This window comes from Poecilia mexicana, unplaced genomic scaffold, assembly GCF_051168715.1.
Source record: "Poecilia mexicana isolate PSO_F unplaced genomic scaffold, ASM5116871v1 scaffold_14, whole genome shotgun sequence".
Taxonomy (NCBI): domain Eukaryota; kingdom Metazoa; phylum Chordata; class Actinopteri; order Cyprinodontiformes; family Poeciliidae; genus Poecilia; species Poecilia mexicana.
Window position 1 is genome coordinate 12,033,153 of NW_028263383.1, and position 23,109 is coordinate 12,056,261.

General features: G+C 36.9%; 1 protein-coding gene and 1 non-coding gene across 3 annotated transcripts in view; one reads left to right on the forward strand and one right to left on the reverse strand.

The window, feature by feature from the left end:
• fstl4 (follistatin-like 4) overlaps positions 1 to 6,112 on the reverse strand; it is a 175,073-nt gene extending 168,961 nt beyond the window's left edge. For both annotated transcript variants that reach the window (XM_088012203.1, XM_014993863.2), the window contains exons 1-2: positions 6,013 to 6,112; positions 2,112 to 2,260 (exon numbers count right to left, since the gene is read on the reverse strand). In XM_088012203.1, coding sequence (XP_087868329.1) covers positions 2,112 to 2,255 — 144 coding nt within the window. In that variant the 5' untranslated portion in view covers positions 2,256 to 2,260; positions 6,013 to 6,112. The remainder of the gene's footprint in view (positions 1 to 2,111; positions 2,261 to 6,012) is intronic.
• A 4,085-nt stretch (positions 6,113 to 10,197) lies between these two features.
• Positions 10,198 to 10,270, forward strand: trnav-uac (transfer RNA valine (anticodon UAC)). Its single transcript has one exon. It is a non-coding gene; the product is annotated as a tRNA-Val (tRNA).
• Positions 10,271 to 23,109: the final 12,839 nt, after the last annotated feature.

Genomic DNA, 23,109 nt, shown 5'->3' on the forward strand with positions numbered 1-23,109 from the left:
CAGCAATAATCTGGCATCGCCACGGAGACTGACATTTTGTGCAAAAGCAATTTGAAAAACAATTCAGACTGTAAAGTAAATATTGTTCTGACTGGTAAATCCAAGGCGACACAGGCAGCTTTCATTAAAGATTCACGTTTCGACGTGTGTATAAATATATTCCTCTCATGTTTTATGTTTATCAGTTACGGAGGAGTTTCAATGCACTTTATAATCTGAGATTAAGACGCAACAATAACCCCAGAAAAACAGTAAGAACAAAAGGGGAATCATTGTTTTCACAGCATTAATGAACTACTTCAACTTAATATCTTACAACGCGTCTAATCTGCCTTCATTTTTATGAAAACTTGGAAATATCCAGCAGCTTTTCCTGTTTTTCTGTGACCTTAAAAAACAGCAAAGAAGCATTTCATATTGTTCGTTTATCTAAATCCTGAATTAAGTGGATTTTATTTTTGAACACACACCAAGGTTGAGGTTCAAAGAAAACAGCAGCAAATAAACTAGGACAAAATATCAGATCTATGATCAATATATCTATAAGAGCCTTTAGTCTCACGTGAGAACAAGAAAACAAACAAATAGGCGTAAAATGACAATAATTTAAACTACAGCGTTATGATGACTGACCGTAGAGTTACATCCAACGAAAAAAGAGAAATGTAATTATTAGCTCATGGAGGAAGTTTGATTATTGTATTTTAATACCAATAGATCCAAATACCTGCTGAGAGTCTGAGAAAAAGAAAACAGTCACATCTGCGTGGATGAGGCTGCAGAGACTCCAGGCATGTTTGATTAAAACACCAAACCAGGTTTTACCCGTTTCTTTCCTCTCAAATGACTCATTTCCACGCAGATCTTTACTTTATTAACTAACATTTAAGCTGCAGAAAGTGCTATAATTATTTTTTGTTTCTTGTTGTTAAATCAGCTTCATAAACTTTAATTTCTGAGTTAAAACCAAAACAATTTTCTTGTCGACTTAAATTGAATTTTCAAGGCAGCAGGTGGAATTAAATCACCTTCAAATGTTTTACAGTGTGTAGCAGGTCAATAATGCAGCTTTAATAAAATCTCCTTTACATAGAAATGAGGATGAAACTCTCATAAGTTGCAAACAAAAATAATCACTGTGATCTGCAGATAGTTTGTGTAAAATCTTTATTATTTTATACAAATTACCTTGATGCTAAAAAGCAACTTCCCATTTGCTACAAGCAAGAATTGAAGGTCAAATCTGGGCAGATTCTCATGAATGCATCCAGGTTTGAATAAGTCGTGACATTTTTCCTGAATCAGTGAAAGGCTGGAGTCTGTTAGGGCTGCAGACGACCAAATGAGTAAAACTGAAGGCTTTCTTATGCAGATAGCTCTGCCCCAATTAACTGGGAACACTTTAGCTTTCCTCTGCACTTAATGCATTTTCATAACACTTTGAAGAAGTGGAGGATTTCAACGTGGCGTATATTTGACTAAAAGATTATAATATTTTTGTGGAGTGGTGTTTATTTAAGGGCATAGTGGTTATGAGATTTGCAGAAACCATAAAGAAACACTAAATGTGCTCATTGGATTAAAAGCTTATGAGTAAGAGGGTTATGTGTAAAACAAACAGGGACAAACTGCATAAACAGAAATGAAAAGAATGGAAATTGGCCCTTGCCTGTGATGGCAGATCCTCGTGTTTTCGTTTTTTAAATGTTTTCATATTTTCTCCTCTGCATTTACATTTTGATTACGGCCAGAAACTGTAAAGGTTTGGTTTTTATTCTGCAGTCGTTTCCTCACAGTCCTTCTGATCCAACATTCATTCAAACTGAAGAAAAACTTTAACATTAGTTATCTTGCACATTCTTAGACTTTTTTTTTCTGTTGTGTGTTTTGAGATGTGTTGCCTTTAAGAATATGATCGTTTTATCAGCTTTTCATAAACCATAGGGGCCATGGTTTGTTAAACTTTAATTAATTTTAACAGCAGCAACTATGTAAAATGAAATTATTGACCAATCAAAGAGATGGAGTGGCCAGTCCAGGAACTTTGCTTGCAATGTTGACACCCAATGTAACTTTATTTTTTTATTCTGAAAGGCGGTGAGGATGCTTACCATGGAGTGCGACTCCTGGTGGGAGGTGTGGGACTTGGCGGCTGCATCCGTGCCGCCTCGTCGGCTGCTCCTGTGACCTTCGGCTGTCCAGCATCCCAACGTTCCCAGCAGAACCACCACAACCCAAACACCCAGGAGGCCCATTTTATCTGGAGAAAAACACGAGAAAAAGCCCAAAACAACAATAAATACATTGAACAACTCTGCTGCACATAAAAAAATCCAAGATTTCCATAAACCGACTGCATGTTATTGTTGCACATGTGCACAACGCTGGAGGGCAAAAAGACGATTTTTTTCCTTTCTATCCATCACGGCGCTGCTGCAGTAAAAGCCTTAAAATGAAACCTGGAGATGAAGCTGTTATTAAAGTAGTGCAGAGGCAAAGGGGAAAATAATGCATTACAACCATTGCAGAACTTAAAATCACTGACATCAGGATTCAACACCAAGAAACACTTAAACATTCAGTCTGCTACGGTTTCATGTTTTTAGGCTTGATGTTTATTTTGTGGTTATTGATAAGTGATTTGTGTGGTAGATTAGCTACCGCTGCTCATAGCTAAGCTAGCACAGCAGATAGATTAGCTACCACTTCTAGTAGCTAAGCTAGCACAGCAGATAGATTAGCTACCGCTGCTAGTAGCTAAGCTAGCACAGCAGTTAGATTAGCTACCGCTGCTAGTAGCTAAGCTAGCACAGCAGATAGATTAGCTACCACTTCTAGTAGCTAAGCTAGCACAGCAGATAGATTAGCTACCGCTGCTAGTAGCTAAGCTAGCACAGCAGTTAGATTAGCTACCGCTGCTAGTAGCTAAGCTAGCACAGCAGTTAGATTAGCTACCGCTGCTAGTAGCTAAGCTACCACAGCGGTTAGATTAGCTACTGCTGCTAGTAGCTAAGCTAGCACAGCAGGTCGATTAGCTAATTTAAACACCTGCACTACTGATCTCCTGTCAGACTTGATGTTTAGGTCGCCTTTATTTTTTAACTGAACAAAAACACACTGAATTCTGCAGCACATCTACATGTTACGGTTGTCATAGTCAAGCTAGCATAATAACTGAGCTACTTCCTTCTCCTTCGCCATTTTCTTTCTTAACACTTTTTCCTGACCTTGTTATCTAGTTGTAGTGTTGATAATTAGCAGCAAAGCACTGTGTCTATTTTTCTTTTATATATCAGGCGTACATTTCAGATTTAGCGCGTTATGTTGATAACTTGCTGGGAGCAGGATCTTGTGACGTCACGCTGCAACGGATCCATAAGTAGCACCTTGATACTCATCTGTTTTTGACCATAATGTCATCTCTTTAAGTAGATTAAGTAGATTTAAACATTGTTTGAAAATTGTGTCCAATTGGTTTTTATTTGTAACTTTGACAGTGTTTCATCACATTTTAGCTCCGAGTTTAATACGTTTTGGAAGGAAATGCTTTTTGATGACTTTATTTAGTTGGCAGTGAATTGGTTTGCCTCTGAGGAGATTAAAAAAGATCAGAGGAAATTCAGATCACTGGCTTTGTGATTTTGACAGCAGTCTAATGGACATGAGTATGAGAGCAACATTAGGCTAGCAGTTACTACTGCTCGTCTCTTGAACAAATATATTCATACTGTGCCTTATAACTGTTTTACATGCCAACATTTCCTCTTGATTTACAGATACAGACTAAGCACAAATGTATCCAGGTAAAATATGAAGGACTTACTGAAACTATAGAGTACAACCAGAGGCTTGTGTGCAGACAGACTGCATAATGAAGCCGTGTAAACATCAAAGGCCGAATTGATGAAGGATAATTATCTGTATTACAAATGAACATAGAAAATCTTTTGATGTCAACAAAGAAGCAACACTTTGATGAGTCAAAAAAAAAATAAAGGAGAAGTGATGGCCTGGGAGCTTAAAGTATAAACTCAATTTTCACGCCTTCTCATTGACACACATCCAGGTTTAAAAACGGGATTTCACCTGAAACAGACACGCTTCCCATAGTTAACGCTGCTATGCATTTACGTTGCATTATTGAGTTTTCCATATCACAGAAAAATAATAACATTTAATATCAGAGAGAACTCATCGTTGCAGCAGCTCACTGCAAAACTAAATCTTACCAAGTAATTTTGGCTCAGTTTCTAGTGAAAGAATCTTAGTGCCCTTGAAATAAGACAAAACTAACATAAAAGTAACTTTTCAGGAAGATATATGAGCTTGTTTTAAGTCAATAATTCCTTAATATTGATGAAAAAGTTCTGGTTCCATTGACAGATTATTTTTCTCATGGGAAAAATGCCTTATAATCTGCCAATAGAACTAGAACTTCATCAAAATTAAGGAATTATTTACTTGAAACAAGTACCTATATCTTGCTTAAAGATTACTTATAAGTTAGTTTTGTCTTATTTTAAGTGTACTAAGATATTTGCTGTAGAATATAGACCAAAAATACTGGGTTTGTGTTTTGCAGCGTATTCCCAGCTATCAGTGATTCACGATTTGCAGATTTAGAGAATAAATGTTGGAATCCAGTGAAACAAAGTGGTTCAGTTTGTGTTACCACTCCTTATGTCTGATTTATTTCCTCTTTCTACGGTTTAATTTAAACATTGCTGTTTAAACTTTGCTTCACTCACTTTCATGGGTTTGTTTGTGTTAGCGTCATGTTAGTTTAAATCTACATGTTTTAGTTAAAGCTAACACTTCTAAACCACTGGATGAAGATGGATATTTCTTTTACAGGTTTTATTTTGCAGACCATTTAGTTGTAGGTGAGTTTGTAAACGAGTGGGAAGCTAAGTATTATTTTCATATTTAAAAAAGTAGGAAACATTTCATTCTAGTGAGTTATCTCTATGAAGACTTTCACAGATCAGAATATATCTGCTATACATAATATAACGTTTGGACTGATATTAAATCAGTATTTCTCCTTAAACTCTTATTTCTGTGTTATAAAATGTTTTTGTTTTTTATTGGTCTGGTTTAATATTCTAATTTTAAACATCATAAATTGCATGCAAAAAAATATATAATTGACAGAAATAAAGGCTGTAAAATAAATTATTACTATATATTAATGTATATTTGGTGCTTCAACTACTAAAATATGAAGTTAGAAGCTAAAATTATTCAGCTTTTCAGTGGCGGTTGAAAAGAAACCAATATTAACCTTTAAAAAAACCTGATACTTTTGAGAAAAATGTGTCTAAATTATTACAGAAATAAATCTATTTCTTGGTGACCTTTTTCATTATTTTGTCATCTAGACAATAAAGGAAAAAACCCTAAAGTGACATTGCACTAGAAGTGTCTGCTGGTACAGTATTATTAAAACTTATGACTCCAGTTCTGAAAGTTTTTGGATTTTGGAATAAAGTTATGCTTTCTGTGTGCAGGAACACTTGAGGGATAAATAATGAAGACAATGGAGACTGCAGAGTTTGGGGGAAAAAGGCTGAAAGCAACAGAAAAGTTTGGGAAACGGCAGTAAATCGAGCGATTTCAGCTATTTCCTCCTACTTTAAGCTGCCACAACACTGTCAATAAATGTGAATTCCTGCAATATTTCTACTTTTTAATCTGTGGTCTTTTTCAAGGCCACCATAAGATGAATCTTTTGTCTTTCTCCTTTGGTTCTGTTTGCTGGTCAGTTTGGGTTTAGCTGTACAGACTCAACAGATTGTTGTTGACCTTCCAATAAACATGCTTTCATCCAAATATTGTTTTCCATTATTGACCATTTGCAACTGCGTCACTAGATCACAGACGCCATGATGGTCGGGAAATGGGGGACGGAGGACCGAGCGACTGAAAATGTTTTCCTAAGTTGTTTTGTCCAGTTTTTTCGTGGTTTCTTCTTGATCAAGTCGAGCTAACGTGTCTGTGAACGTAACTCACCTGGTTGGGCTCATAAACGGCGGGAATCCCAAAAGTTTTACGCAGCTAGCTTAGAAACCGACCCTGACGTGTTGAATAGACCCTTTTCACATGACGTCACACAACTTCCGTTTTGGCTCGAAGCTGTGTATCCTTAGTTTCGGTGTACATAGTAAGTAATGATAAAGTTGTCTATTTCATATATATATATATATATATATATATATATATATATATATATATATATATATATATATATATATATATATATATATATATATATATATATATATATATCTGACAGCATATGTTGATCAGACAGAACACCGGAGCATGGAGTTTACACAGTCTCTAAAACATTTGCCTAAAATAAGATTTGAAGTTATATCACAATTTGCAAACCAATTTTCTCTGATAACAAAATCTAAATTAGACAAAGGCTACAAATTCTTCACCGAACAATACCTGTTTTACTATGAAGGTAGGTATTTTTGTTTTGCATAACCGTTAGCTTAGCATTAGTGAATTTTATTAGCTAGCTAACTACGTGACATAACTGTTCCTTAACCAGAACTTTTTACTGTTTTTGAACTATAACGTTTTAGGCTCTAATCTTGAACAGATTATTAAATTATAGACTGGAGTTGCCACTCATCCCACAAAATAGGGGTTTGTTTGTTATACGCAGAGATGTCCGGTGCCGCCGCTGCTTTGTAATGCCTTCCTCTAATCGGACCACTTTTTCGGTAACGAATAATCTAACGAGTTCGTATTTCAAATCCAGTAATCAGATTGAAGTTATTTATCCAAATCACTGCACATTAATATTTTCTTTTGTATTTATTTTTATTCCTTCTGTGCGTCTTTGGGAGAGACTCTGTGACAGCAGCGACAGAAACATGAACAGAGCATGGAGATGCGCATTTTGTTGCTGGAAAAACAGAAATGTCGTCAAGCCCAACTGTTATTTGTGGCTTTTGTCTTGTTTTTTCTAAACTCATAAAAAATAATGATTCACCGGTCGCGTTTTTTGGGGGACTTGTGTTTGAACGTGATGTTGCTCATTTGAGCTTGGAAATGAGCAGAGATACATAATCAGCCCCAGAATATTTAAAATACTATTCTAAACAACGTTGTTGGAATCTGTCCTTTATTTTCCATTAATACAGAAAATAAACCTCTAAACGTTACATCACTGACAGGCGGCGGTGTATACGTTTCCTAACTGTGGCTAAAGCTGCTGCTAGCTGGTTTACTCATGATCGGAGGCTGGTTCCTTTGAATACAGTTGGAGAATGGTAAATTGACAATGACTAATAATGGTTATCTAACACGTAAACACTGTTTTATAAAATACAGAAAGTGAACCTCTAAACGTTACAGCGCTGACAGAGAGTATATTTTTTCCTAAATGTGGCTAAAGCTGCTGCTAGGTGGTTTACTCTCCGATCGGAGGCTGTTTATTTTATACACAGTTAGAGAATGGTGAATTTACAATGATTAATAACAGCTATCTAACACTTAAATGCTGTTATTATTAAACTTACCTTTTATTATATCCTTAAGATTATGAGAATGCGGGGATTTTTCAGCTTGGTTCCCAAGGCAAAATCACACCGGGAGTAAAGATACCCAGGTTTGAGTTATGGCGGCCACTGTCTGACGTCACTGTGAAAAGGGTCTATTCACACCACATGATTTATATCACTGTCATAAACAGCGTTTCCCCTTAAACCGGAGCACCTTAAAAACGTACAAAAGACGAGAGGCTAACCAGTTTTTTCCATAAGTGCTAGGCTACAGGACGGTGCGGCACTGTCTCCATGGTTACCAATGATGTACCTTTTCCATAACTAACGTTGATAACTATATCAACGTTAGTCTTCTCACCTTGTAAAAAGCGGTCGCTGCTAATCCGTGATTGCACCAAGAGCTTCCAGTCATTAGATTTAGCTGCTCTCCATCGCCTCGTATCTTTCCTCATTAAAAGTTATACAACAAAATAACAAGCTTGGTTTCTATCTTTGTGTATTTATTCAGCTGATCGCGCAGCTCCCTGTCACCATTTAAAGTGAAAGCAACTGTACAGACGTGATGTGAGGCTCCCGGTTCTGACTGGCTGTCTGTTTTTAGCGCATTGGTCCGTCATGGTGGAGTGGGCGGAGTTCGGAGAGCGTGACGTCACGTGCAAAGCGTCAACGCAGATCTGGGAGCGCTGAGCGGCGTTACTTTACTTTCTGTTGTGTTTTCAATTTATGACGATATACAAGTGGGATTGACAACAAAAACTCAGCTAAATGCTTCTGTTATCTTAGTGTTATTCTTTTTAAATGTCTAAAAAAGTCCAAGTATTTTGAAGTTGTATTCAAACCAGCTTTTTGTTCTGAATGTTGCTGTTTGCTTGATTCTAAAAAAGGTTTAATCCACATGTGTCAAACTCAAGGCCCGCCATGTCATTTACCGACAACATAAAATGTACTATTTTTATCCGTGAAATTACAATCATATTAACGTCGGCTATTTAATCGCCTTTATGCGGTTTAGTTAATATTCACCGTGAATCCAGATCCCATCACAGATTAAGCAGATAAATGTATCTACATTTTTCTCCGTAGTGAGAAAAACCACTGACTGGCCCCAATAATTTATAATAAATTAAGCGACTTCACTTAAATTAGCATCACTTCACCCGCTGGGGTCTGAACACACTTCCTCCTGGTTCCCATCTGCAGAAAAATCTGCGCTAATTCATCAGTTTGTTGGATCTGTCTGATCCAAACAGATCAACTGAACTCTGTGAGTGTTTTACCCTGCGCGGTCCGGTGTGCACTTCTACCAGGATTTTTTATTTATTTATTTATTTTATTTTATTTTATTTTATTTATTTATTTATTTTTTTGCGTGGTTTCGCTTCTCCGAAACCGACAGATGTTACGTCTGCAGCTCCTCCAGGATGCCGCTCTCCTGGGCGTTCTGGACTCTGTAGAACCATTTGTCTCTGCTAATGACATCTTCAATACATTTTTTGATCCCAGGCTTATTTTATGGACTGAACAAACAGAAACAGTTACCATTATACATTTTGAACTGTTGATTTTATTTTTGAACCATTTTTTTATGGAACCATTTTTTTATGGTTCAAAAATACATTTTTTAACTGTAAAGTGTTGATTTTATTTTTGAACCATTTTTAGTTGTAAAGTGTTGATTTTATTTTTGAACCATTTTTAGTTGTAAAGTGTTGATTTTATTTTTGAAACCTTATTTATTGTAGTGTTGATTTTATTTTTGAACCATTTTTATTGTAAAGTGTTGATTTTATTTTTGAACCATTTTTTTATAGTAAAGTGTTGATTTTATTTTTGAACCATTTTTAGTTGTAAAGTGTTGATTTTATTTTTGAAACCTTATTTATTGTAGTGTTGATTTTATTTTTGAACCATTTTTAATTGTAAAGTGTTGATTTTATTTTTGAACCATTTTTTTATTGTAAAGTGTTGATTTTATTTTTGAACCATTTTTTTTATTTTGAAGTGTTGATTTTATTTTTGAACCCTTATTTATTTTGAAGTGTTGATTGTCTGAAAGACCTTACACATGAATTGCCCCATATGGGGTTTGAACCGATGACCTCAGGAATACCAGAACGGTGCTCCAACCTGCTGAGCTAACTCACCTACCTTACAAACTGTTGAGTTTCCATGGATTTAAGAAGAACTCACATGATCTTACCACAATGAAGATTTGATAAAAGTGCTTATATTCTAATGTTTTTCAAAACAACATACATAATATTTTATTTTCCAGAGATTTTGTATTTTGAAGTGTTGATATTATTTTTGAACCATTTTTAATTTTCAAGTGTTGATTGTATTTCAGAGATATTTTTTATTTTAATGTGTTAATTTTATTTTTTAACCATTTTTTATTTGTAAGTATTGGTTTTATTTTATAGCCATTTAGCCAAGTCTCTGTAGAACCATTTGTCTCTGCTAATGACATCTTCAATACAATTTTTTGATCCCAGGCTTAGTTTATGGACTGTAATGTGAAATTAGGCACAAGTATAAGTCTGGCAGTTTGTTCACCAAGTTACTGTGCTCTCTGAGAGGATCTGTAAGTATTTGACATTGTTCCATGCCCGTCGTTGACGTTAGTCTCTAACAAAATTTGGCTCATCTACCAGGAACAGTGGAAAGAGCCTGAGTTTCTGTAGTGTAGTGGTTATCATGTTTGCTTTACACGCAAAAGGTCTCTGGTTCAAAACCAGACAGAAACAGATTTAGTTTGTTCTATTCATCACAGGTGTTTACTAAAGGCCAACAAGGGTCTGTGGTGTCATGGTCTGTACTCTGAATCCAGGCAACTGCGTGCAAGCCTCAGTTGAAATTTTCATGTGTTGCATCTCACATCATCAACTTTGGAACCTCAAACTGAAACAAAGCAGAGGAGTTCAGTTCCTGTAGTGTAGTGGTTATCACATTTGCTTTCAATGCAAAAGGTCTCTGGTTCAAAACCAGACAGAAATGGCTTTTGTAGGTTATGCATCTCTTGGGGTGCAGTGAGACAAGAGCCTTCTTCTTTTGTGATGGTTCATTTGCCAATCGACTTCAATGTAGGCTTCTTTGAAATCGAAGCTACTTTACTTCAATTACCAATTGGCAGTTCTATGGCGTAATGCATGTGTCAAACATGCATTACACCATGTTTGACACATGCACCGTGCTCAAACATGCTGGGGGGCCACATGTGGCCCCCCAGCATTTTATAGGTTGATGATTGACTTAAAATAGGTTTTGAGCATGAATTGACTACAAACTACATTTCAACCAAAGGTTTGTATTCAGAAAGAATGTTTTTAATTAATTAATTTCAGTTGCCTCTGAGACTAAATCTTTGCTTAAAGTCTATAATGTCTGCCCATGTGACTTGTTTTTATTATTTGTTTGCTCACCTTTAAACACTGATTTAAATATTGTAATTTTTAAACTGAGCAGTAATTTTACATCCATGGAAACTCAAATGTAATATTTAAAACTTCAGTACATAAAATCAGTTATTTAACAATATGAGGTGGTGTTTAATTTATTTTTAACATTGTATTTTTATACATTTATGCTGGGGCTGCCCAAGTCTAGTTTTCCAGAGCTACCATCTGCAGCTTTAGATGCATTCCTTCTCTAACACACCTGGACCATTGACTCATTATAAGCCTCTGAATGAGGGAAGTCAACCTTTTGTCTGGGGTGTTTTAGCAGGGATCCACTCCTGATTTGTACTGTCAATGTGGCCCGTTGAGGGGGGCCAATATGCTGAAGTGGCTCTCGGTGAAATTGAGTTTGACACCCCTGGTTTAATCTAATCAGTGGATAGTTGTAAAATACACAACTGACAGACTAATTAAAAATATATTGACATGTTCTGAGAAGCCGTCAGCCGCTGTAATGATCGCTCTTACATAAACAAGTTTATAAGTTCAAATGATGCTTCACTATATTACATTTTATAAAGTTGTTTACATTTATCTTATCATGTTCATGAGCATTTTGTTAAGATGAACTCTAAATCCTTTTTAAAATGGGGATTTTCTTTTTTGTTAGTTTTGCACATAATGTTTGAGTTCTTCAAAAATATGTGGATGAAAAACTTTTCACCAGCTTGTCTGTCAATCAGTTTCATTTTTATAGCTATTTAATTATTCAATTTTTTCAATTCACACCATTATGTACTATTTAGGTTAATAAATATGTTGACAATAGAAAAAAAATAGAAAAATAAAAAATGTAAAACTGGTTTTATAAGGGCCTATGGATGAGAATAAAGTGCTTCATATTTTTTTCATTTTTCTATGCAGTTTAATAGTGAGAGAAACTTTTCTGATTATTCAGTCAGTATTTAATACAGTTGAAAAAAATAGTGTTTGCTTTAATTCATCATATTCTGAAAATTTTAACCATTTATGTTATGCAAAGCTATCAGAACTCTTGACACAAGAAAAAACAGGTTTTTAAGAAAATGGTTGCTAATATAATTAATTGTTGATCAATAAGAGCATCACCTTTGGATTAATCTATAAATCAATAACTTTGATCTCTAACATACCAACATTTTCCCTCTGCTCAACGGCCTTTAAATGTGTCTAATTAATAAAACCAACAGGTTTTGGAGAGAAATGTAATTGTTCATGTAAATTATGTATCTAATATTGATGTTTAACACACAAACATCATGAGTCCTGTGAATGTAAACATCACTTTGAGGAAACATGGACATCTTTCAGCTAGCCTGTTAGCCGGCGGCTAACGTGTCGTCATAGATGAGAGCTGGTGAAATTAAACCCCAAATGAGATCTGCCAGTCACTGTCTTCATGTGCTGGCCTCCAGGCACTGACCCACACACACACACACACACACACACATACATGCACACACACACACACGCACACACACGCACACACACACACGCACACACACACACACGTTTGTTTTGCTATCTTTGTGGGGACTTTCCATTGACTTCCATTCATTTCTACTAATTTCTACAACCTAAACCTGACCTTTACCCTTTTCCTAACCCTAACCATCACATACCTAACCCCAACCAAAACTCAATTCATACCTTAGCCCTAACTCTGACCCCTGACCCAAAAACAGGGTTTCCCCTCGTGGGGACCAGGCTCCGGTCCCCACGAGGAGCGACTGGTCCCCACAACGTAGCATATGTCAGGAAAATCGTCCCCACAAGGTATTACAAACAAACGCACACACACACACACACACACACGCATGCACGCACAGGCACACATGCACAAACACACACACACGCAAACACGCACACACACACACGCACACAAACACACACACACATGCACACACAGAGAGATCTGGCTGCATGCACTAAATGATGTTAAATTCATCAGAAGTGAGGAAAAACATGAGCAGACAGTTATTTGAGCAGAATATTAAAATATTAAAGTTGCAGAAGAGTCTTTTTAAAGCTGGAACAATCATTGGTAGCTCTTCAGACTTGCTCAGTTTGGTGCTCAGACCTTATAATGCATTAAAATTACCCATCAGAGCTTTTTATTTATGAGTCTCTCTTTTAAACTTACAATTTTCAGGAGATAAAAGTATCCCACTTGGCCAGAGCGTCTAGGATTGATTCATATTCAGGCTCCTGCTTTTTGCTAGAAAGTTTCCTTGCCACTTTTTTGTTGAAGTAACAAGAAGACAGCAGGCAGAGAGTCCAGTAATAATGTGTTTTAAGATAAAAATTTCAAGGAAAAGGTCATAAAACAGAAGGAGAAATGCCAATCCTCTTTAGTTTCACAGTTACTCTCAACTTGGACGAGTCAGTGCATTAAATAAATATCTGGAGTTATCCTTTAACTCAGGGGTGTCAAACTCAATTTCACCGAGAGCCACTTCAGCATATTGGCCCCCCTCAACGGGCCACATTGACGGTACAAATCAGGAGTGCATCCCTGCTAAAACACCCCAGACAAAAGGTTGACTTCCCTCATTCAGTTCTGTAGAGGCTTATAATGAGTCAATGGTCCAGGTGTGTTAGAGAAGGAATGCATCTAAAGCTGCAGATGGTAGCTCTGGAAAACTAGACTTGGGCAGCCCTAGCATAACTGTATAAAAATACAATGTTAAAAATAAATAAGCACCACCTCATATTGTTAAATAACTGATTTTACGTATTGAAGTTTTAAATATTGCATTTGAGTTTCCATGGCCTATAAAATACTGGGGGGCCACATGTGGCCCCCGGGCCTTGAGTTTGACACGTGCATTACGCCATTGAACTGCCAATTGGTAATTGAAGTAAAGTAGCTTCGATTTCAAAGAAGCCGACTGGCAAATGAACCATCACCAAAGAGGAAGGCTCTTGTCTCACTGCACCCCAAGAGATGCATAACCTACAAAAACCGTTTCTGTCTGGTTTTGAACCAGAGACCTTTTGCATGTAAAGCAAACGTGATAACCTCTACACTACAGGAACTGAACTCCTCTGCTTTGTTTCAGTTTGAGGTTCCAAAGTTGAAGATGTGAGATGCAAAGCATGAAAATTTCAACTGAGGCTTGTACTCAGTTGCCTGGATTCAGAGTACAGACCATGACAAAACAGAACCCTTGTTGACCTTTAGTAAACACTTGTGATGAATAGAACATGCAAAATCTGTTTTTGTCTGGTTTCAAACCAGAGACCTTTTGCGTGTGAAGCCAACGTGATAACCACTACACTACAGAAACTCATGCTCTTTGCAGTGTTCCTGGTAGATGAGCCAAATTTTGTTAAGAGACTAATGTCAACGATGGGCATGGAACAATGTCAAATACTTACAGATCCTCTCAGAGAGCACAGTAACTTGGTGAACAAACTGTCAGACTTATACTTGTGTCCAATTTCACATTACAGTCAATAAACTAAGCCTGGGATCAAAAAATTGTATTAAAGATGTCATTAGCAGAGACAAATGGTTCTGCAGAGACTTGGCTAAATGGCTAAAAAATAAAACCAATACTTACAAATAAAAAATGGTTCAAAAATAAAATTAACACATTAAAATTAAAAATATCTGTGAAATACAATCAACACTTCAAAAATAAATAATGGTTCAAAAATACAATCAACACTTAAAAATACAAAATCTCTGGAAAATAAAATATCATGTATGTTGTTTTGAAAAACACTGGAATATAAGCACTTTTATCAAATCTTCATTGTGGTAAGATCATGTGAGTTCTTCTTAAATCCATGGAAACTCAACAGTTCATAAGGTAGGTGAGTTAGCTCAGCAGGTTAGAGCACGGTGCTGAGGTCATCGGTTCAAGCCCCAAATGGGGCAATTCATGTGTAAGGTCTTTCAAACAATCAACACTTCAAAATAAATAAGGGTTCAAAAATAATATCAACACTTCAAAATACAAAATCTATGGAGAATAAAATATTATGTATGTTGTTTTGAAAAACATTAGAATATAAGCACTTTTATCGAATCTTCATTGTGGTAAGATCATGTAAGTTCTTCTTAAATCCATGGAAACTCAACAATTTGTAAGGTAGGTGAGTTAGCTCAGCAGGTTAGAGCACGGTGCTGGTAATCCTGAGGTCATCGGTTCAAACCCTGTATGAGGCAATTCATGTCTAAAGTCTTTCAGACAATCAACACTTCAAAATAAAGGGTTCAAAAATAAAATCAACATTTCAAAATAAATAAGGGTTCAAAAATACAATAAATAAGGTATCAAAAATAAAATCAACGTTTCAAAATGGTTCTACAGAGTCATGGCTAAAAAAATAAAATCATTTTTTATTTTTTTAAGCGCATTACAAGCATTAAATTCAAGTCTCCATTACAGACCAGAGAAAACTAAAGAGAAATCAACGTTGTGTTAATCCATTTGAGGAGCCGGCAGTTTATCTTGAGGAAATAAATGACGATGCAAACGTTAATTAGACTGCAACATGCGCAGTCCGCTGCTCAACCACTGCGGACTGCGAAGACTTAAAAACCGCTGGGAGTAACTCATCCAGCGGAAAAAAAAAAAAAAAAAAAATCCTGGTAAAAGCGCACACCGGACCGCGCAGGGTAAAACACTCACAGAGTTCAGTTGATCTGTTTGGATCAGACAGATCCAACTGACTGATGAATTAGCGCAGATTTTTCTGCAGATGGGAACCAGGAGGAAGTGCGTTCAGACCCCAGCGGGTGAAGTGATGCTAATTTAAGTGAAGTCGCTTAGTTTAATTTATTATAAGTTATTGGGGCCAGTCAGTGGTTTTTGTCACTACGAGAAAAATGTAGATACATTTATCTGCTTAATCTGTGATGGGATCAGGATTCACGGTTAATATTAACTAAACCGTATAAAATGCTACTAAATAGCCGATGTTAATATGATTGTAATTTCACGGATAAAAATAGTACATGACCGAGGTTTTTTTTTTATGTTGTCGGTCAAGATAATGGATAACAAAAAAAGTCTAGCGCCACCTGCCGCCCTAACACCAACTCACACACATCTTCATTCACAGTCTTACTTGTAAATCGTTTTTACTTTTCTTGGACGTTTTGATGTTAGCTTGTCGATGTCTCAGCTTTATTCGCTGGGAAAATCAATAAGCAGCTTGAGGTGACTCTGCTGCTCTCTAGTGGCGAGAAGCCGTAATGTTTGGCTGGTAACAATCGGAATGCATTGTGGGAGATGTAGTTTGTAGTCAATACGTGCTCAAAACCTATTTTAAGTTAATCATTGGCCTATATAATGCTGGGCGGGCCATATAAAATGACATGGCGGGCCACATGTGGCCCGCGGGCCTTGAGTTTGACACATGTGCTTTAACTGCAACTCATTTTTCCAAATCAACTCGAGTTTTTAAAGCACGTGTCAAACTCAAGGCCAGGGGGCCAAATCTGGCCTGCCGCAGCTTTTCATGTGGCCCTCTAGACTCCGAATTACTTCAATAAGTTTCTCCAGTTTTTCACAAATCCTCAACAAAATCAACAGATCCCCACATTTTAATGGGTTTTATCAACACATTCTGGCACAACCGGCCCTTTAAGAACATTCAGAGTTTTGATAAAGTGAAACTGAGTTTGAATTTCCTCTTTTAAAGTTTTAAATTCAAGTCAAGTCCAAGTAAATGTTTAAGTCTTTATGGGATAAATGTTAATGCAATAAATGATGAAATTGTTGTTTTGAGATCATTTAAAAATGGTAATGGCAGAAACAAACCAACAAAAACAGCAAACAAAAGGGATTCTGAATTTTCTGTACATAAAATTATCCTTCAAAAAAACGTCTAGATGAGACCAAAACACCAGACTGAAGACTTTTACCATCCAGTTTTTGCTAGAAAAAATCCTGATAATACAATTTATGCAATTAATTGATTTATTGCTTATTGTGACAAACATAATTCTAATTTTTGGAGTCAAATCTCAAATTTGTCCAAATCGGGTTTTTGAGGTCTAATATCCGAGATGGAAAGTCCAACCCAAGTTTGACCAACAAGTTCAATTAATTTATTTTCCTAATGAGAAATAACCGTGTACTCACTATTATGTTACACCAAATATGAAAATATTTTAATTACGTTTAGTAGTACACAGGTATTTTACGCATGACTTACTCAGATTATTTACAGTTACTTTGACCCCTGATTACATGATGAATTAAATTAAGGTCATTAAGCAAGAAGCTGCTTTTTCACAAGGTAAAAATATTAATCCCATTGAAAGCTTACATAAGGAACGCATGGATGACCAGAAACACAAACATATTGAAGAATAATTACTGAAAGGAAGCTGCACAAAATCTTAATTTAACAAGGACTTATTTTAATTCAAAGTTAAAAATAATGAGGAATTTATTTTAAGAAGACTCACACAAATAAAGCCAATCTTCCATATTTTATTAATAAAGTTTGCTTGATGAAGACGAATCAGTGAAACCCAGAGACAGAAGATTTATGTGCATGACTTCTCGCATCACGTTGTGTTGGGTTTTTAGTGGGGAAACGTTCAAAGTAATGGACAAGGTGCAGGATCAGAGTTATAATATATCACATTCTGTCCAAATCTGTCATTTATTGCAAACGCCCGGGGGCCAAATTCACCTTGAGAGGTTATTATTCCAGAAACCGCTGCTCAAAGTTGAGACGTTCCTGCTATCAAATTGATGTAAAAACTGTCAAAATACAAAACAGAAACCAATTTTTTAGAATGAATTTTGTTCTTAAGCCAGGAGAAGAAATCGATCTTTTTGCATAATGATGTGATTATGTCTAATTATAAAACACAGAAACGTTTTTTGTTCTGCTAAGCGAGGAGGAGTCAGAAACACATCTGGTCCGGTTCTGGAAGCAGATGCAGGATTTCAGGTTTGACTGGAAGTGTCACCAAAACCACATCTGGGTCTAAGGAGGGATAATCTGCAGCACAAAATGATACCGCACAATCTGTCACTAACCGTTTCAGTTCTGCAGAAATTCAGTTATTTATATCAGTTATCTAGTTATCCTAGAGAAGCTCTTTATGAACAAAAACAATATTCTGACAGAGTTTATTACTGATTCAGGAATCAAATGTTGTTCATTTACTTGGAAACTGTTTCTACTTTGTAATGTTTGTGGTTTTAAATGGTCGACTGATGTAACAAACTTTATTTATTTGTGTCAAATTAACAGACACAGATATGGTGTAATGTGTCAAACTAACGGTCCTGGGGCCAAATCTGGCCCGCCGTAGCTTTTCATGTGGACCTGCAGACTCCAGGTTACATCAATAAGTTCCTTCGGTTTTTCACCAACAAATTTCACTCAAACTCATCAGATCTCCACAATTCTGATTTTTACTGCTAATTTTTCTCAAAATTGACCAAAAACATTGGGTTTACTTGACTGCTGCCTCAGTTAAAGTCACATTTAATATCAAACATTAGGACAAACGTCGTAAAATTTCCTTATAAATATTCCTAAATCAGCACCACAAAATCTGAGGAACCAAATCCTGGAGGAACTGATCAGTGTGAAAAAGTGTTAAAATATTGATATTTTAACAGTTTAATGGGTTTTAACACATTGTGGCACAACCGGCCCTTTAAGAACATTCAGATTTTGATCAAATGAAACAGTCTGAATTTTAGAGCATCAAATTCCCTGAAAACACAAAGTGAACTCTAAGAGATCTGAGTTCTCCTTCAAGCTGCTGTCATCAGGAACAATATCAGCTTTAAGATTTCAAAGCCTTTTGGCCCCACTAAGCACACTTTGTTTAAATAAGAAATGGAGCATTTTTTTATTAAACGAAAATCTCTCCTCAGGGATAAATTATTCATTGTTTGAGCTTGTAAAGCAGCAAAGTTACCGAAACCAGGAAGAAAAGATTTAATCTCATATTTCTTCAGCAATTCTTGAATTAAATAAGAATTGCTTATTTAGTTAGTTGGCATATAGATGATCCATCAACAAGCCAACTGTGACCAGAAGATGCAGAGCAGAAGCAGAACCAGAACCAGCAGGTTGATCCAACGGCAGCAGATCTTCAGTCTTTAATTCAGTCATTTATAAACTACCAGTAGTTTAAAGTCTGTTATCTCAGTGAAAGACTGTAGAACTGGGTGGTGCAGCTGCTAGAAGGCCCACTTTAGAACCGGCTTTATGTGGCTCTGAAGGCTCAGGTCAGAGGTCAGAGGTCAGCCTGATCTCTAGTTTCCAGCTGTAACAACTGAAGCTGTGTGTTGACTCTAGATCTACAACTCTAGATCATTCCTCTATAGTAACTTCAGTTTCTGTTCAGCTGGAGAACGTTGTGGCACATCCACACATCTGCTCAGTGATGGGGTGAGTTCAAAGGTCACCTGGTGACATCATGAGCTGTGTATCATCTGTGTAGCTTCGGTAGCTAATCCCACTTCCTGTTAAACCTGAGCCAATGGGAGCGTCCTAGGACTGAGCCTTGGGGTTCCCCACATGTCACAGACCTTCACCTTTTGGCTCAACATCTGGTTGGTTTGCAGGTGGCAGAAATGCATTTCCAGGAGAATGCTAAAACAGGAAGACAGAGGCTGAATTACTTTAGCTTCCTGGTCAGTAATGATTTAGACCAAAGCCTCAATCACTGGGTTGGTCCCAGTGACTCCGTCCTTTTAAAAGGCTGCGGCTCCAGTAGAAGTGAAGCTGGAGCGTAAATGAAGACAAGCAGCCGTTGCTCTCTGTAACGCCTCTCTCTGCTCTGCAGCTCTCCAGGTAGGATTGCTGTCACAGTTACAAATGACACACGCAGTTCCACTCCGACAGTCGTTTCACGCTCAGCATGCTTTTTTCCTCCCTGCAAGTTGCTGAGTATTTAAAAACGATACAAAAGAGGGATGGAAGGATGGAGAAAGTTTCATTTGTGAGTGATTTCCCCGACTAGAGTTGGAGTTTCTGCATTGGAGGCTCTTTTACTGCAATCCTGAGAACAGATGAGATTTTAAATGCATTTTTAAGCTGAACTATTGAGAAGAGTCATGCATTAGAGATATCCACTGGTTAACGTATCCCCAAATACAGTAAAAGCAGAAGGTAAAAAATAAATGGCCTTTGTCAATCACTCCATGTTCCCCCAAACGGTGCTTGGCCCATTTTGGAACAAGCCTCTCTACACTCGGCTGCTCTAAGCGGCGCCTCACACTGACGCCCGTCTCTTCAGGAACATCGCCGCCTGCGCTCAGGTTTCAAACACTCCTTCACCCTGATCCAACAGAACCAGTGGGAGCGTCGCGTTCTGCCCGATCCTGGTTTCTCTGCATTGTCTTCCTCCGCCTGTGTGGTTGCAGAAGACCGTCACTCGTTCCCACCGGTTAGACTGAACAGGGTCTGCAGCTTTCAGCCTTTTCTCTTTCAATGTTTACTTTTTATTTCCATTTTTATGAATTTCAGAATATCTGGATCAGTATATCTGACAGTCTGTCCTACGGAAACAGGCTTATGTTTAAATATGCAATGCAAACAGAAACATTACAAAGAACTAATGGAGGTAATAAAGAAATGCTGGTATGAAAATAGATTTACTTCATGGAAACACTCCAATTTCATTTTTCAATAAAGTTTTTGCGTAGGTTTTTCAGGTGCATTGAAATTAGTTTATTTCACAAAACTGCAATGAAAACACTTTTTCACATCACATAATGTTATGTGACCAGCAGCCGGATGTTACTACTGGTGGAAACTACGAAGAAACAATGACAGGAAGTGACAGTGCGGTATGTTTTCTAATGACTTATCACATAACTTATTCAACTTGTTCACGTGTAACTTTAGTTTAATTTGTTATGTAATGGAAACACCACAATTGCAAAACTGTATTTGTTTACATTAATGGAATATCAACACAGTTTTCTGCACATTTCTAAAGGAAATGCAGCGATTGAGAAAGGGGATAATCAGCAGACCGGCTTCAAATGACGGATAGAAAACAGAAGTTCAGACAACCAATCATCTCAGTGATCAGAACAACGTCTCTGCACAACAATGTGAACCGTGAAGCTGATGAGCTACAGCAGCAGAAAACCACAGCAGCTGCAACAGGAATCCAAGGCTACAATTCACATAAGCTAACGACCGCTAGCTTATGTTTGTGTGTTTAATGATGTAAAGCACTTTGAAATGCCTTGCTACTGAAATGTGCTATACAAATAAACTTTGATTTGATTTAATGAAAAACAGGCTAACGAACAACAAGCTACTAATGAACAACAAGCTACTAATGAACAACAAGCTAATGAACAACAAGGTAATGAACAACAAGCTAACGAACAACAAGCTACTGATGAACAACAAGCTAATGAACAAGAAGCTAATTCTGGGTAAATATGGTTTCTGTGTCGTTTCCATCAGTGGTTCTTGGTGCAGCGCCCCCACAGGCCAGGAGGGGAACAGGTTGGTTTGACTCAGAGCCACAGCAGCTGGAGGTGGAGTGGATGATGGAGTTCTGGTTCCAGTAGAACCGGGTCGACTGGACCATCAGGAGGAAAAAACATTAGTGCTTAAAGTATTAGGGCACAGATCCTCCTGAAGGTAAAATGATGAGAGGGATAATTTCATTTCGTTTCCTTCGATTAACTACAGGAACATTATAAATTATGGTCAGTTTTTCCAATGTTCATCTATTTTGCCACTGCAGCATCATGTTTTATTTAAAAAAACAACATAAAAATATTTCAAATAAGACTTGCATGTAAAAACTCTTTGTATTAGAGGTCATATTTTAGGTATTTCCAGACTCTACATATTTGGTCAAAGCTGCAGTAGATCCTGTACTTCGTTCTCTGAGTGTCACGGATTAAAAATAATCTCTTCTGTTGGAGAGTAATGATGAAACATGGACACGCCAGCAGAGATATTGGATTTGCAGATGGTGCTAGTTAGCAGGAATGACCATTTCATTTTATCACTGTGGTTTCATTAACGATGAAAACTAAATAAGATTCATCACCAAGATTTAATAAAGCTGCCAGCAGCTGCTATTTTACACAGCACTGTAATAAACAAGAAATAATGCAGTTAGTTTTGGCTTTTTTCATTTAAAAATGACAGAAAACTGACCATCAGAGGAAAAAGGTTTAGATGGTGTCAAACTGAGGGCCCAAGGGCCAGATCCGGCCCACCAGAAGTTTTCATGTGGCCCTCTAGACTCCAGAAGGATGAAGAAATAAAACTTTATGTGCTTAAATATTTTATCAATCAAATCAAAGCTGTTTTTTTCTGTTTGCCAAATTACAATCAATCCCTCCAATGTTTTGCGAATTCACACAAAATATATTTTTACTGGTAATTTTCCACAAACGATAGTCAAAAACCTTCTGTTAGCAGATGCTAACCATTTCTTCTTTCTGCTCCACTGCTGCCTCAGTCTGATCGATGCAGCAATTAATAAAAGAAAAATCACATTTACTGTCATACATGGGTGGAAATATTTCAGATTTATCTCCATAAAATCAAAAGTAAATCATGAAAACAATTCTGGAGGGAAAACATGTTGAGTATTTAAATCAGTATCATCAAACACACACACAGCTATTTATTAATACTATTGCAGTTTGTTAAAGAGTTTTATACCTTCTGGTTCAACCGGCCCTTTAAGAACATAAGAGGCTTAAATTGAAATAAATATTTCAAATAAACATCAGCATTTAGCAAGAAAACCTCCAACAGAGGAGGAAAAGTCATTACAGTAATTAGAGCGCGAGACCGAAGCACATGGAGGCTGAGACCAGTTCATGTATTCATTTTGAAGAGGAGCAGCAGCACATGTGGCCTTTCAGTCGCTTCTCCGAAGCATCGGCTTCACAAACAGCTTCCAAACGAACCAGAAACGTGAGAACAGGAAGAACAGCTTCTTCTCAGTACCATTCCACTCTGTTCTGAGGTTTGTCCCTGCCAGGCTTCCATAACCAGACTGGAGCCGTTGGCCTTGAGGCCCATCATGGCTGTCAGGTTAAACTGAAAAATTATTTTGAAACTGAAAAAAATTTTTTTTTAAAGATTTGAAACAGGAAAAAAAACATTTCAAATAAAGAAGATTTGAAACTACTTTTCAGTTTAAGAGGGTTTATTTTCAGTTT